The sequence below is a fragment of the Sminthopsis crassicaudata genome, chromosome 6 (genome assembly GCF_048593235.1).
Source record: "Sminthopsis crassicaudata isolate SCR6 chromosome 6, ASM4859323v1, whole genome shotgun sequence".
In the NCBI taxonomy this organism is placed as follows: domain Eukaryota; kingdom Metazoa; phylum Chordata; class Mammalia; order Dasyuromorphia; family Dasyuridae; genus Sminthopsis; species Sminthopsis crassicaudata.
Genome location: NC_133622.1, coordinates 198,762,697 through 198,778,762, shown reverse-complemented (window position 1 = coordinate 198,778,762; position 16,066 = coordinate 198,762,697). Strand labels below are relative to the sequence as shown.

At 38.4% G+C, this 16,066-nt stretch overlaps 1 protein-coding gene across 3 annotated transcripts in view; it reads right to left on the bottom strand.

Moving 5' to 3' along the window:
* PTPN5 (protein tyrosine phosphatase non-receptor type 5) overlaps positions 1-16,066 on the bottom strand; it is a 118,287-nt gene that overhangs the window by 17,371 nt on the left and 84,850 nt on the right. For all 3 annotated transcript variants that reach the window (XM_074276694.1, XM_074276695.1, XM_074276693.1), the window contains exons 6-9: positions 14,860-14,943; positions 13,955-14,193; positions 12,737-12,926; positions 10,238-10,322 (exon numbers count right to left, since the gene is read on the bottom strand). In XM_074276694.1, coding sequence (XP_074132795.1) covers positions 10,238-10,322; positions 12,737-12,926; positions 13,955-14,193; positions 14,860-14,943 — 598 coding nt within the window. The remainder of the gene's footprint in view (positions 1-10,237; positions 10,323-12,736; positions 12,927-13,954; positions 14,194-14,859; positions 14,944-16,066) is intronic.

Here is a 16,066-nt window from a genome sequence, read left to right as displayed (position 1 = left end):
ACAATATTGGTTTGATCCTGACTTCATTTAGCCCACATAAACCATCTCTTGCCATAGCTTATCATTTATATCTCCCATATCTTTTATTATGTCCCACTTTCTTTACACAGTTATGACTATGGGGCAGCTATTAATCACCTTTCACTTGGATTTTTGCAATAGACTCCTTTTGGACTCCCTGCCTAAATCCTCTTCCCACTCCCTATGGTATTTCACATAGTCACCAATCTGATTACATTATTGCCCCTAATCAATAAACTTCAGTGGCTTTTTATATACATACACACACACATATATATGTATATATACATACATACATATATATATATATATATAAAATATAAATGACTCTACTGAGTATTTAAACCTCTTTACAACATGACCACTTCATACATTTCCAGTCTTCTCACCTAATATTCCCTCCACAATCTAGCCTATTTGTCTGCTCAACGTGCTGCAAAAATAATGCTCCTTCTCCCATCTCCATGCTTTTCAAATGGCTGTTCTTCTGCCTGGAATACATGGCCTCCTTATCTCCATCTCTTGAAGTCCCTAGCTTTCTTCAAAGCTCAGATGAATACAATCTTTTAGACCTTTTCTTATGACCTCAGCTGCTGGTACTTTCCCTTACAACATTACTTTTATACATTAAAGTGTGTCCCACTCAGACTGACTTTATTTATGCCTTGGAAAGGTTAAGCGCTTTTCGGATCTGTGTGGATCTGCTTTCATCTTGGAGGGGATAGAAACTGTGATTTCATGGATGGAGAGAACCTCTGAATGAGGAAGCCTCCTTAACAGTGCAGGTCAGCACCTTTGCACCTTATGGCCTTAAAGAGCCGTCTGGAGTACTCAGAAAGGTTCAGTGTTTTGCTCAGGATCACACAACTGGTATATGTCAGGACAGGATTTGAATCCAGGTCTTTTGGTCTCTGAGACTAACTCTGAATTCATTGAGATGCATCCATAAAGAGTTTAAGGCTTAAAAAAGCTCATTTGAAACTAGCCCCAGAGAAGACTATCCAGACACATTTTCCTTTCCTTCTCATTTTCATGGACCCACTGGAAGGACAATTAAAAAAATCAAGAGAACCCTGAACCTCACAAGTATTTGATGATTTGCAGGCATGTGATCACTGCCTGCTTATAGCTTAGTTAAGAGATAAAGCTTAGGAAATATACTACAAGTCAGGGGTGAAGTCTGTTACTAAGGAGACTAAATTTGATATCTGAAAGAAAAGGAGAGGATAGAGCCTACAGAGCATTAACTTGCAGAATGCTTCATAAAAGCTGGAGTCTCAAATGAGCAGACATGGGAAGGTTTCTGCCATTCCTCAGGTAAAAGTAAAGAGCACAGTTGTACCTCAGGTGTGGAACACAGTCCAGCCTCCACCAGAGGCAGTGGAGACTACAGATGGATGGAGGCTGATTTCAGTGAGTCTGACTGAAATGGTAAAGAGGTACCAAGAGGGCCAGCTAGATGGTGCAATGGATAGAGCACCACCCCTGAAGTCAGGAGGATCTGATCTCAGACACTTAACACTTCCTATCTGTGTGACCCTGGGCAAGTCACTTAACCCCAATTGCCTCAGTTTTTAAAAAAAGTATCCAGAATGGGAATACATATTTGAGAGAGCATAATTGGAAAGGAATATTATGCAAAAATAGTATAACAGAGATTCAGTCATAATTCAGTTGACCTGAAGAAATCAAGTAAGATATTCATCACAGGTTACAAAGATTTTGCTATTTTATTATGTGAATAGCACGTAGGAGTTAGCAAAGGAAGGAATTTTAACAATAATTTAAAAAAAATAGCAAAGACAAGTTCATAGAAAAGTTTCGAAGACTAAACCCAAAAGGGATTACAAATTTGACTGGTGGACTAACCCTAAAAGAGATTTAGCACCCTAAAAGAGTTAGCCATAATAAGGAGAAAGAAGCTAGATGGTTGGAGAACCTCACAGGTGGGCTAGCCCTAAAAAGAAGTTATCAAAGAATAAGAGCAGATCTTTCACACGGGGAAATATAACCTCGAGGGTATGGCATCATAACTTGGCTTTCTGATTGGATAAGATTTCCAGAGACACCCCCCCCAAAGCTGGAACTGTAATGGAAGGTCCACTTGAACAAAAGATGCACTTAGGCACAAAAGGCTCTCTTAAAGGCGAGAGGGTACCAGCCCTTCTCTGCTTGCATCAGGAAGTATTATAATTCTGTCAGTGCTTCAGGCTTTCTCTGCTAAAGCCCATCTAGCTACCCAGGATCTCAAGACCAGAAGTCAGACTCAAAGGGAAACTCAGGTATTTACCACACACATGGAAGAGATTCGGTGTTGGGGAAGGTGAAGAGTGAGGCTACTTGGACAAAGCATAAGGAGGGTCAGGCAGAAGCTTTGTCTTCGTCGTAGTGATGTGGTCTATGATGTGAAGTTTGGCACCAAAAGTTGGGGTTCAGTCCTGTGAAGAATTAATGGCCTTTCTCTTTGTCAAAAGGTAGATTTATTTAGGGGAATAGGTTACAGGAAAAATGAAGGGGATACAATAGACACAGGGAATGGTAAATATGACACAGAGATGGGAGAGCATATAAAGACAACTTCCTCAGTATACCTCACAATTACGCAGGACAAAGAGAACATCCCCTGAGATTGGGGCATGCCTTAGCTGGTAGGTTAAATCCTGAAAGGGACTTAGCACTCTAAAAGAGTTAGCTGTAAGGAGAAGTGGGGGTGGGAAGCATGGTGGAGTTAGAGAGATATTATATGGTACCACGAGGCAGAGTGCCAAGGGCAGACTGACCCAAAGGAAGGCTACGGTATGGCACATAAATTGATTTTACAGGAAAAATTTAACCTTAGGGACATGACTGGGATTTTTGACAGGACATGGCAAGGTGAGACTGATCGAGATCTCTACAGAAGGTGGATTTCTGGGGTTTGACATAACTTGGATTTCAGACTGGAAACCTCCCCAGAGGGTGAGACCACGTTGCTAACCTGATCTCTATCAGTATCTTTTCCCTGCTTGCCTCAGGAATCAGTTCTTTAGTTCCTCTCCTTCAAAAATATACAGGGCCTCATCAATAGGACGATAGACCTAAATTGATAATTCTTTATCTCCTTTCCCTTTATAGGAATCCTCAAGGAAATTTGAAGCCATTTCCTCAGGGTACAGGCAAAGAGTCTTTTTACCTGTTTTGATTTAATCTTTGATTCTGCCTTTATAAATAGAATTTGGCCCAAGGAAATACTAAAGGAGGGAAAGGGACCTGTATCTGCCAGAATGTTTGTGGCAGCCCTTTTTGTAGTGGCTAGAAGCTGGAAGATGAATGGATGCCCATCAATTGGAGAATGGTTGGGTAAATCATGGTATATGAATGTTATGGAATATTATTGTTCTGTAAGAAATGACCAGCAGGAGAAATACAGAGAGGCCTGGAGAGACTTACATCAACTGATGCTGAGTGAAATGAGCAGAACCAGAAGATCACTATACACTTCAACAACAATACTGTATGAGGATGTATTCTGATGGAAGTGGAAATCTTCAACATAGAGAAGAGCTAATCCAATTCTAATTGATCAATGATGGACAGAATCAGCTACACCCAGAAAAGGAACACTGGGAAATGAGTGTAAACTGTGAGCATTTTTTTTCTTCCCAGATTATTTTTACCTTCCGAATCCAATTCTTCCTTTGCAACAACAATAACAACAAAATGCGGTTCTGCACATATATATTGTACCTAGGATATACTATAAGATACTTAATATGTATGGGAATGCCTGCCATGTAGGGGAGAGGTGGAGGGAAGGAGGAGGAAAATTCATAACAGAAAGGAGTACAAGGGATAATGTTGTAAAAAAAATTACCTATGCATATGTACTGTCAAAAAAATGCTATAATTATAAAATTAATAAAAAAAAAGTAAAAAAAAATAGAATTTGGGGGTGGGGCTGGGAATTTTACCAGTGTACCACCTTTGGCTGGAGGATGTGAGGTTTAAAAGTAAAACAGAACAAAATAATAGGATGTGGTCTTTTGACTGAACTCAGATCTAAAAAATAGAATTTATACTGGGAAACCCACCTAAGTCATGAGTCAATAGTAGGGGGTAGGGGACAGTCAAAACAGATTGAATGATCCTGTTCACTGTCCCACCCTACCACTGCTACATGTTTTATATTTACTTATTTTTGCACACAATTATTTGACTTAAAATCATATAAGTTCTCAGAGAGCAGGAATTTTGGTTTTGGTCTTTGTACTCCCAGTATTTGATAAATAGTAGGTGCTTAATAAATGTTTTTTGATTGGCATATATTATAGTTTGGTGATTTCAGAAGTGACTAATGATCAGAACCAAAGAACTGGGGTTGATGGAATGATGGTAAGTTCTAAGGATGTTTCTATGGGAGAGCATTAAGCACATTTCTTTGGTCCTATTCCCTTCAGCATTTTTATCCACTGGACATGAAATAAAACATGGCAGACTCATCACATTCGTGGATTACACAAAATTTAGATGGCTAACTTAAAGGTTGGATGATCAAACTGGAACTCCAAAAGATCTCTTTGGGCTAGAAATGGATTGAAGGATGGGCCCAAACCTAATAGCATGACATTTTACAACATGATATGTATAATTTGGAGGCAAAAAGAACATTAGAGATCATTTAGTCTATTCCTATCGTCTCATAGATGAAAAAATCAAAACCTAGAGAAATTCAGTGACTCCCCAAGCTTACAGAGGTGGGAAGAAGAGGGAGAATTTGAACCAAGGTCCCATGCTTTTGTATACCACATCTCATAGAGATAAAATGTAAAGTGTTGATTTAGTTTCCAAAATAATTGATTCCATAAGTAGAAGATAAATTAGATTCTAGTGAATGTGAAAAAGATCTGAAGTCTCTCTAAGGGACTTCAAGTTCATTATGAGTCATAAAGGGGGCAAGGCATTCCAAATAAATATAAGGAATGAATTTTTATTTTTGTTTTAACAATTATAAAAATTAAATTGGAGAAATAAAACAAATTAGAAATTGAAACTCATTGAGAGGTTGAGGGTGGATTTATCTTACTCAAAAAAATGTAAAAATATAGGGGCTCACACTGGATTTTGTAATCTGAGCTGGTAGACTGAGATTTGAAAATAATTTTTTTGTTCTTTGCCCCTACTTTTTCACTGTAGTCTTCCCCTTCCAGAATGGAAACTCCTTGGGGGTAGGGACTGGATTGAATGGGAAATACCCTACTCTGTTAAACATTTAATAGCTTCAGGTTTTCTTAGCTCATTTTTAGAAACTGAAGATGGGGAAAGGAGCTAAGAGGTAAGGGAGGAGTACTCGTGTTGGGGAATAAAAAGGAATGGCTTTTGTTTGGGAATGGTGGCTCTATAAAACCATGCTTTGTGTGTGTCAGAGATTGCATACTCACCCTTTTTTTCACGATAAAGAAATAAACTTTTTTCTACACTCATATTCGGACTTCTGATTATTTTAGTGGTTGCTACTGTCCCCACACAGGTTATTTTGATTTATTTTGTTTTTTGTTTTTTGGGGTCAAGTCTAGACTTATGATTTTGTTGGTAAGATAGCTCCCTCTACCAATATAAATCTGCAAGTGTTCTGCAATTTTTTTTTTTTTTTTTACAATGTAGTTGTCAAGGGACACTGAAAGTTTAAATTACCTGAGATTACAAAGCCAGTATGATTCAAGGGGAAACTTGAACCCAGGCCTTCCCAACCCTGAAACTAGCTCTCCATTACAGTGTTATGTCTGCAATTCAGAACAAAATTCCCTACCTTGCTTAGACTACAACTGTGTTCAGTTCTGAGCATCATAATTTAGGCAGATACATGTTGAGAGGTCAGGATGATGATTGGAGCAGAAATCTGTCAAACAGGATTTATAGAAAGAATGGAATAGAAGGAAGGGGAAAAGTAAGAAGAAAGAGAAAAGAAAAGGTCATTGGCAGAGAAAAATGATGATCAGAAGCAAAACACTAGTGAGGAGGGACAGGGTGAAAAAGTATAAATGGGAGAAAATAGGATGGAGGGAGTACACAGTTGGTAATCATAACTATGAAAATGAATGAGATGAACTCTCATAAAACAGAAGCAAAAAGCAGAGTGGATTAAAAACCAAAATCCTATGATACATTGTTTATAAGAAACACATATGAAGCAGAAATACATACAGATTAAAGATAAAAGACTGAAACAGAATATATAATGTTTCAGCTGAAATAAAAAAAAAACCCCAAAAACAGGGGTAGCAATCCTGATCTTAGACAAAGCAAAAGTAAAAATAGATCTAATTAAAAGAGATAAGGAAGGAAACTACAAATCTTGCTAAAAAGTACCATAGATAATGAAGAAATATCAATATTAAACACATATGCACCAAATGGTATAGCATCCAGATTCTTAAAGGATAACTTAAGTGAGTAACAGGAAGAAATAGACAGCAAAACTATACTGGGGGCCTTCACCCTCCTCCTCTCAGAAAAAATAAATCTAACTATAAGATAAATAAGAAAGAAGTTAATAAGGTAAATAGAATTTTAGAAAAAAATTTTTATGACAGACCTTCAAAGAAATTTGAATGGGAATAGAAAGGTATATACTTGTTTCTCAGCATACATGTCACCTACCCAAAAGTGACCATGGAATAGGGCATAAAACCTCACAATCAAATGTAAGAAGGCAGAAATATTAAAAGCTTCCTTTTCATATCATGATGCAATAAAAAGCAATGGAAAGAGACTAAAAACCAATTGGAAATTAAACAATAATTCTAAAGAATAAGTGGGTCAAATAAGAAACATAAGAATAATCAACAATTTAATGAACAAGAACAATAATGAGACAACATGCCAAAACTTTTGGGATGCAGTCAAAGTAGTTCTTAAGGGAAATTTTATATCTATAAATGCTTACATGAATAAAATAAAGAAAGATGAAATCAATGAATTGCATGTGCAACTATAGAATCTAGAAAAGAACAAATAAAAAATCACCAATTAAATAACAAATTAGAAATTCTGAAAATCAAAGGAGAGACTAAGGAAATTGAAAATAAGAAAACTATTGAATGAATTACTAAAAGTAAGAGCTGGTTTTGTGATAATAAAACCAAAAAATAGATAAACCTTTGTCCATTGAAAAATAAGAAGAAAACCAAATTATCAGCATGAAAGAGTAAATTTGTCACCAATGAAGAGAAAATTAAGACAATAATTAGGAGTTATTTTGCCTAATTGTTTGCCAATAAATCTAACAAGTTAAATGAAATGGATGAATATCTACAAAAATATAAATTGCCCAGATTAGCAAAAGAGGAAATAAAATACTTAAATAACTCATTTTAGAAAAAGAAATCAAGCAAGTCATTATTGAACTCCCTAAGAAAAATTCTTCAAGGCCAGATGGATTTATAAGTGAATTCTACCAAACATTTAAAGAACAATCAATTCCAAGCCAATATCAACTATCTAAAAAAATAGGCAGATGCCTATAAAATTCTTTTTATGACACAAATAGGGTTCTGATACCTAAACCAGGAAGAGCCAAAACAGAAAGAAAATTATAGACCCATCTCCCTAATGAATATAGATGCAAAAATTTTAAATAAAACATTAACAAAGAGAAAATAGCAATTTATTACCAGTATAATACATTATAACCAGATGGGATTTACCTGAAATGCAGGGCTGGTTCAATATTAGGAAAACTGTGAGCATAATGGACCATATCAATCACAAAACCAACAGAAATTATATTATTATCTCAATAGATAGAGAAAAAGCCTTTTACAAAACACAGTATCCAATCCTATTAAAAACACTAGAGAACATAGGGAATACACAAAGTGAAGCAAAGATGGCCCTTTTTACCACTATTATTCAAGACAGTAGTAGAAATGCTAGTGTTAGCAATAAGAGAAGAAAAAGAAATTTAAGGAATTAGAATAGCCAATGAGGAAGTAAAATTATCACTCTTTGTAGATGATATGATGGTATAATTAGAGAATCAACTAAAATATTTGAAATAATCACTCTTTGTAGATGATATGATGGTATAATTAGAGAATCAACTAAAATATTTGAAATAATTAACAACTTTAGCAAAGTTGCAGGATATAAAATAAATTCTCATAGATCATCAGCATTTCTATATATTATTAACAAAACTCAATAGCAAGAGATAGAGAAATTCCTTTTGAAATAATTAGGCAATATAAAATATTTGAGAGTCTACTTGTCAAGACAAACCCAGGAACTATATAAGCATAATTACAAAACACTTTTCATAGAAATAAAATCAGATCTAAATAACTGAAAAATACAAATATAATATATAAATACATAATATAAAAATGACAATTCTACCTAAATTATTGTACTTATTCTGTGCCATATCAATCAAACTACCAAAAATTATTTTATAGGGCCAGAATAAGATCACAATTATCAAGGGAAGAAATGAAAAAAAAAATTACAAAGGAAGGGGGCCTAGCCATACCAGATAGGTCTAAAACTATATTTTAAAACACCAATCAGAAGGAACTAAAGAGGTTTACCCTGGAGAAGGGAAAACATAGGAAGGATATGACAACAGTAGGATAATCTGACTTCAGTGATTTGAAGGACTGCCATATGGAAGACTAGTTTTACTTGACCTTGAGAGCAGAACAAGGACCAATTGGTGGACCAATTGGGTGAACAATGGTTTCCATGTCAAGAACCAAAAAATTCCTAACAATTACAGCTGTCTAAATGTAGGATTGACTGTCTTGGACATAGTGACTTCCCTGTCACTGAAGATTTCCAAGCAGCCAAATGGGCCTCAGGGGACAAAGAGAATAGCAGTATTAGAAAACACTTGATTTTACTTGTTGGGGATATTGCCACAATGATTATTGCTAAGGCACAAGCAGACTAAATGACTTTTAGAATCACTTCCAACTCTAGGATTCTCTGATTTTATTTTATTTAGCTTTGGCTCTTTCCTGGGGGCAAGGGACAGAGAATGTCTATTCTCTACTCTTGGGATCCTGTCAATTATCCCTTCAGGATGTTTCCCTGAGGCTCTGGGGGACTCTGCCAGGTTTTAAGATTCAAATGTGATTCCTCAACAGCTGTCTTTGGCTTTGGCCCACCTTTCCCTAGGAGATGATGACGTTAAGGTAGGGGATTTTGGGATTTAGGAAAATGACAGGACTATAGATCAAGAGTGGGAAAGGACTCTACAGACCATCTGGTCTAACCTCCTTACTTCATTGATGAAGACACTGCAGTCCCGGAAAGTTAAGTATTTATCCAAGGCCATAGGGATAGGAAGTATCAGAAGCATCATCTATTCCTCACTCTCTTTCATTTCCTACAACCAATCTAGTGCCAGAATTTATTGATTTCACCTTTGCAACATTGCTAAAAATCTCCTCACCCTCCTTCTTTGACACTGCTCCCTCCTCCATTCCCCCCAGGGCCATCCCCTCATTACTTCATGTCTGTATTATTGCAATAACTTGCTGGTGCCTCTGCTTGCCTCATTTCTCACCACTCTATTCAGCCACTAATAAGGATTTTTCTAAAGTGCAGGTCCAATCATGTCATCTTCCTACTCAATTAAACTCTAGTGACTCCCTATGCCCTCTAAGAGCAAATACAAAATGATCTCTTTGCCATTCAAAGCTCTTCATATTCTAGTTCCCTCCTACCTCTTCTGACACATTTCTCATCGTGAACTCTGCTCCCAAGATGCTGGCCTGCTGGCTATTCCACAAACAAGGCACTTCATCTCTCAGCTCCAGGAATTTTCTTGGCTATTCCCCTTGCCTAGAATATCCTCCCTCTTCTACGCCACTTTCTGACCTCTCTGGCTTTAAGTCCCATCTAAAATCCCACCTTTTACAGGAGGCTTCCCTAACCCTTAACTCTAGTGTCAATTAACTGTCAATAATTTCCTGTTTATCTTATATATGGCTTTCTTTGAATATATTTATTTGTTGTCTCCCCTGTCAGACTGTAATCATCTTGAGGGGAGGGACTCCCCCACCCTATTTTTTTGTATCCCAAGTGCTTAGTCCAGTGCCTGGTATTTATTGCTAATAAATATTGATTGATTGATAGATTATACTATCTCACTGTCATTGGGAGCTCCCAGTTTATTTTGCATTTAAAGAGAAGCATATGGACCAGGGAAGGCAGATTTGTAGGGATGGGTACTCACTGGGAAGGATGGTTTTGTAGCGATTCTTCCTCACCAGGCCAGGAATGTCATATTCTTTTGGATCCACAAAGTTCATGGGTATTTCCTGCCAGAAGAAAGATCATATGAAAAGTCTGTAGGTACATGACCATATATTAGTCTAGGGCTGGGGTCAAGAAGACCGAAGAACAAGTCAGACAAGGATTAGTATGAATCTGGACACTTTGTCTCTGACTGACTGGGTTTCCTCACCACGAAAATCTACCTGCCAGGGTCATTGTGAGGATCAAGTAAGGGATAATATTTGTAAGGCATTTTGAAAACCTAAAGAGGAAATATAAATGCTAGTTATTATTATTATTATATATTATATGCCAGGCACTGTGTGCTTGGAAGTCAGTCTGAATCAGATTCCTGGCATAAATTTTGAATGTATTATTAAAGAGGAGGCTTGTGAGCATTTAGAAAAGGAAGCAGTAATCCCGAAGGGCCAGCCAAGGGTTCATCAAGAACACTCCATGTTAGACTAAACTTGTTTCTTTTTTTTCTCCCAGGTTTACCAGACTGATAGGTCAAAGGAGTGCTATAATAATAATAATACTAAAAATAAAAACAACAAAGTGATAATAATAGCTAAAAATTTATATAGTATCCACTATATTCCAGGTACTGTTACAAGCATTTTACAATTATTTCATTTGATTCTCACAACAACTCTGGGAAGAAGGTGCTATTCTTAGCCTTATTTTCCAGATGAAGAAGCTGAGGTAAATAGAGATTAAATGACTTGTCACACAGATATCTGAGGCGAGGTTTGAATTCAGGTCTTCCTGATTCCAGATCAGGTGCTCTATCCACTGCACTACAAGACCAGTAAAACTGGTTGACTTCACAAAAGGCCAAATGACCAAATTCTCCAAATCATGGGTAAGAATAGAAACCTCTCATGTCTTTGGACCTATTCTGTTGAACACTTTTCATCAATAACTTAGATTACAACTTAAAAGACAATTTGGAGATTTTCTCACCTTTGGAGGGAGCCCTAATCTGTCAGACAACTGAGCTAAGATCCAAAAAATTCTTGACAGGCTGAAATAATGAATGAGACAGCATACTCTAATGAAAGGATCCTAAAGTTTAAAAATAAAACCAAACCAATCATATAAATATTAACTTGGAAGCTATGGTTAGACTACTACATGTGTGAAAATGATCTGGAAGTTGTATTGGACTCTAAGCTCAGGATTGTCAGCAGTGAGATGCAGCACCCAAAGAAGCCCAAATGATCTTAATTTCCATTAAAAGAGGAACAGTTTTCAAAACTTAGAGAGGCAATTGTCCTGATGTTTTCTGTGACTGTGTATAAGTTAGGGAAAAATGAGAAAGTAGAAGAATGAAGGGAGGGATGATGTATCCAAATGACTGAGGGGAAAATGAGAAAAGAGAGGAATGGAGAGAAGAATGATGTAAACAAAGACAGAGGCAGGAAAGTCAAGGTATATTTGTAAATGGTATACTGAGTATTTAAGCTAAAAAAAAGAAAAAGAAGCTAAAATAAAAAAAATAAGCAAAAAGAAAAGTGATAAAAATAAATAACAAGCTAAAATAAAAATAATAAATGAAAAATTTGAAATTTTGACAAAATTCTCTTTAGACAAAAACTGTGGAGAACTTTGACTACCAGGCTTAGGAATCTGGACTGTTTTCTGCAAACAAGGAGCCATTGAAAGTTTTTGAGCAAGACTATTTTTTAGAGAAATGAATCTGTCAATGACTTTTAAAGTAGATCAATGAGGGAGTATTTTACAGTAAGGCTATTGTAATAGTCCAAAAGTGAGATGAGAGGGCTTGGACTAGGACGAGGGTGAGAATGTAGAAAAGAAGGGTTTGGAATTGAGTCACATTTCAAAGATGAAATCAACTGGCCTTCATCATTGAATATGGAAAATAGGGGCTAGGGCCTGGGGTCGGGGGAGATTGAGGAATTGAGGTTGACTCACTTTGGTCTCTAGGACCTGGTGGTGCTAATGAAATGCAAAGGAAGGCAGGGAAGTGAGCCAATATTTTCTGTTCTTAAGGGCTCAACAGAAACATAGTGTGTGATTTTTTGTGACAGTCTCTTCCTGTAGGATTTGGATCTGCCAGGGGCATGTCATCTGAGGTGGGGTTTAAGATTCATAAGATTACAGATCAAGAGGAAGAAGGAATCTTAGAAGTCATTTAGTTTTAACTCCCTTATTTACAGCTGAGGAAATAAATGGGAAACCCAGATTTTAAAGTGACTTATCCAAAGTTACACAGGTAGCAACTGAAAGGCAGGATTTTAATCTAGGGTCTGTCTCCCAGTCCAAAACCAATTTCTCCTCACCATATCATACAATGTCACAGATTCAGATCCTTGCCTGTTCCTGTTCCTACACATATCAATAATAACTGCTTAGGAAGCATGTTCTCAATGAATGAGTGAAACAAAAATTATTCATAGCATGGACAGAGGGTGACTTTGGGTTTGATACTCACAAAGAACTCTGCCTGTAGCAGGAACGGGTCTAATGCCTTCTCATGGAGCTCCTCAGCTTGGAGGACCCGGGAGGCACTGAGCAGGTACTCTCGAGCTGACTCCTCACGTGGAGACATGATGTAGCCAAAGCCCTCCTCAGAGCAGCCTGGAGTGCACATGTCTAGTGTCAAGGACACATTCGAGCCTCTCCTAGAAAGCAAGGTCCTGCTGTCAGTGATGGATGACAGTGGTCCAGGGTTGGAGGATGGGAACCTCATGATGAGGGATGAGGGCCCAGAGAGGAAGGATGGGGCCCAAGGATGAAAGATTAGGACCCAGTCCAAGAATGGAGGGTGAAGGATAAGGAACAAAGAATGAATACTTGGGAATGAGCTCTGAGATGGAAGAGGAGGGTTCTGAGATGAAGGGCTATGGTTCAAGCTCAGAAATAGGGACCTCCATCATGGAGATATGTCAAGACAATATGACATTTCTTTTAAAAAAGATGTATTCCTGTTCTTTAAAGAGCCCAAATTCTCACTCTGATATCAGTCACTAAGGCTTATGTCTTGGTCCTTTGTCTGCCTGGAAGGAGACCTCATATATGAGGTAGAAGAGGAGTGAGGTCTAACTCTCTGGGCCTAGACTACATGATCTTTGCATTTTTCTTTCTGTCCCCATCTAGACTGACTTCTGGTCTGCCCACACTCTGACCACCAGGCCCAGAAAGGGAAGGTAGCCGCTCAGAGCCACATAAGAAAATGGCTTCAGTCCTGGGAACCTCTGGGAAGGGTCAGTGGTGACAATTTCTACTATAGTCCAAGTGCCCTGGAGATTCTATTTCTAGAATCCAAGCATGACCCAACTGGAAGGGCTACTGAAAATCATTTAATCTAATTTTATCATTTTACAGCTGGGGAAACTGAGGGCTATCAAAAGGGAATAGACTTTCTCCAGGTAGCAGAGAATAGGGGGAAGATTTAGCATCAGAATCCGGGACTCCTTAGTCCTAGTTTTTATGTTTTCCCCAGTGCTGCCTTGCTATCACTGAATTATGTCTCCTGGATCATACGCCACGGAAGAATTCTCTGAATCATAGACACATCTTGCCCACGGCTTTGTCCTGGGACACAGACTTATCAGAGATAGCTATTCCTTGATTTTAGCAGGGTACCAAATAGGGAATGGGTAAGCTTTCAGATACTTGGAGCCTCTGAGGCCCTGGGGCCCTCCTCCACCTCTCTTGCAGGCCCATGGCTTTGACTGTCAAGGAGGTGGGATCAGCCTCTGGTTTAATGTCCATTGAGCAGTCAAACACCGGAGTCTCCGGGACAGGGTCCAGATCCAAGAAGTCATCCTCAGTTTTTTCTTCCATCCATTCCGAGTAGGTGAAAGATGGCTGGCGGCTCACAGACTGGCGTCTGTCCTCAGGTTGCTTCGGGGGAAGCTCCGGGGAAGTTACCAGGAGATGCCAAACCTGGGGGACAGAGGAAGACACTTAGCTACTGGAAGGCCATTCATTACACAGCATTATTATTATTATTACTTTTAATAACATGACATTATTAATGACCTTGTAGGGCAGCAGGATGGGTGTCAGGGTGTATACCTTTCCCACTACCTGGGGAGTGTCTAAGCTGGCCACGTCCCATGATCCTGTCCCATATGCTGACTTTAGCCAGATTACATAGTAAGTGTATTTAAGCACACTAGCCAAATGTGCTGCTCAGGGGAGGTTCCTGCTTCTTTTCCCCTCCCACCCCTGGCATTTTCCAATTCCTCTTCTCTTAAAAAAGCCAATGTGTTGTCCTGATCTATATCTGGCCACCGGACCCAGCTAAAATTAGAAGAAGATCTGAATTCAAATCATCCCAACTTCAAGCCCTGCAGCCTAACCATTGCATCACTTAACTTGTCATAGATGCTAATGTGTCTTTTGGGAAGATCCCTATAGTCCCTTTTCTACCTTTTACAGCCTTATGGAAATGCATTTCCTTATTCCTGACGATGCACAGAAGGACTGGACCAGATAAGGGTTCGGAAGCTAGAGGAACTGGAGTGGGGATGAGGGTCAGAGAGATTAGGGGTGAGAGAGAAGGGCCCAAGGGACACAGAGTGAAGGGAAAGTCAGGTGGCAACTTACCAAGATCATAGCAAGGATTAGGCCAAAAGACAGGAAGGCCACCAGACATCCAGGTGTTTCCATGTTTCCTATCTTTAAGCAGATCTAGGAAATATCAGACAAAATTGCCAGGTCATCAGGGATAGGATTAAGGAGAGTGAGAGAGGGAATATAACCCATTGCTCAGGAGAAAAACTGAGGCCTTAGGCGCTAGAGAAGCTTGGCTCACATTGTCTAGCAAAGCATTTGGGGTCTATAGATATGAGTGATACCTTCTGTAGGTAATCCAAATGTGACCAAGTCACTTCGGGGTGATGGGTGTGAGATGCCAAAATTCTTTTCTGATTATTGGAAGTAACTCAAACCATGTGTTAAATGTACTTTGGAGATTATAATATTGCACAATAGGATTCTGGAAGGTCAGAGTGTGTGTAAGGGAGAGAGAGAAGAAATAAAAAGAGAGTAAGAGAGAGAAGGAAATGCAGAAAGAGGGAAAGAGAAAGAAAGAAAGAGAAGAGAGAACTAAAGAGAGCAAGAGAGAAAAAGAAAGAGAAAGAAGTAGAAATTGAAAGAGAAAAAGACAAAGAGAGAAAGAGACAGAAAGTGAAAGAGAAAAGAAAGGGAGGGAGGAGAGAGAAACAGAACAAAAAAGAGAGAGGGAGAAAGAGAGAGAAGTGAAAGAGAGAGGGAGACACACACAGAGATAGAGAGAGTGTGTACACATAGGAAGTGGTTTGGAGGGAGACACACATTTGAAGGTCAAGTCATTAAAAAGAGCTCAGATAAATGGATGAGTAAGGAAATAGATCCAGCAAAAGTGTGATATTTATTGGGCTGAAGTCTACAATTCATTTTGGTCTGCTAATGGTTTAAGAACCAATGGGTATTCTCAGAAAATGAACAGGCGTTGAGTGGACAGTGCAAGAAAAGAGAAGTTTCTTTACACAGGAAGAGAAGCCAGTCTGTTTCTTGTTGGGAAGGAACTGATGCTACTTGTCATCAAGGACACAGCCATATAAAGAGACTGGGCTCCGATGCTCATCAAGAAAAAGTGGAAAAGTGGCTTCAGTGAGGGGTAAAAGTTTCAGGGAGAAGATTAAGGTGTGGGGTAGAGTGGGGGATTGTCAATTGTGTTTGCTTTGCCTATCAGGGGCCAGACTGGAGTTTCTAGTTTAGTCTATTTTTTTTTTTTTTAATGATCCAAAACTATTTTTGTATTGGATTTTAC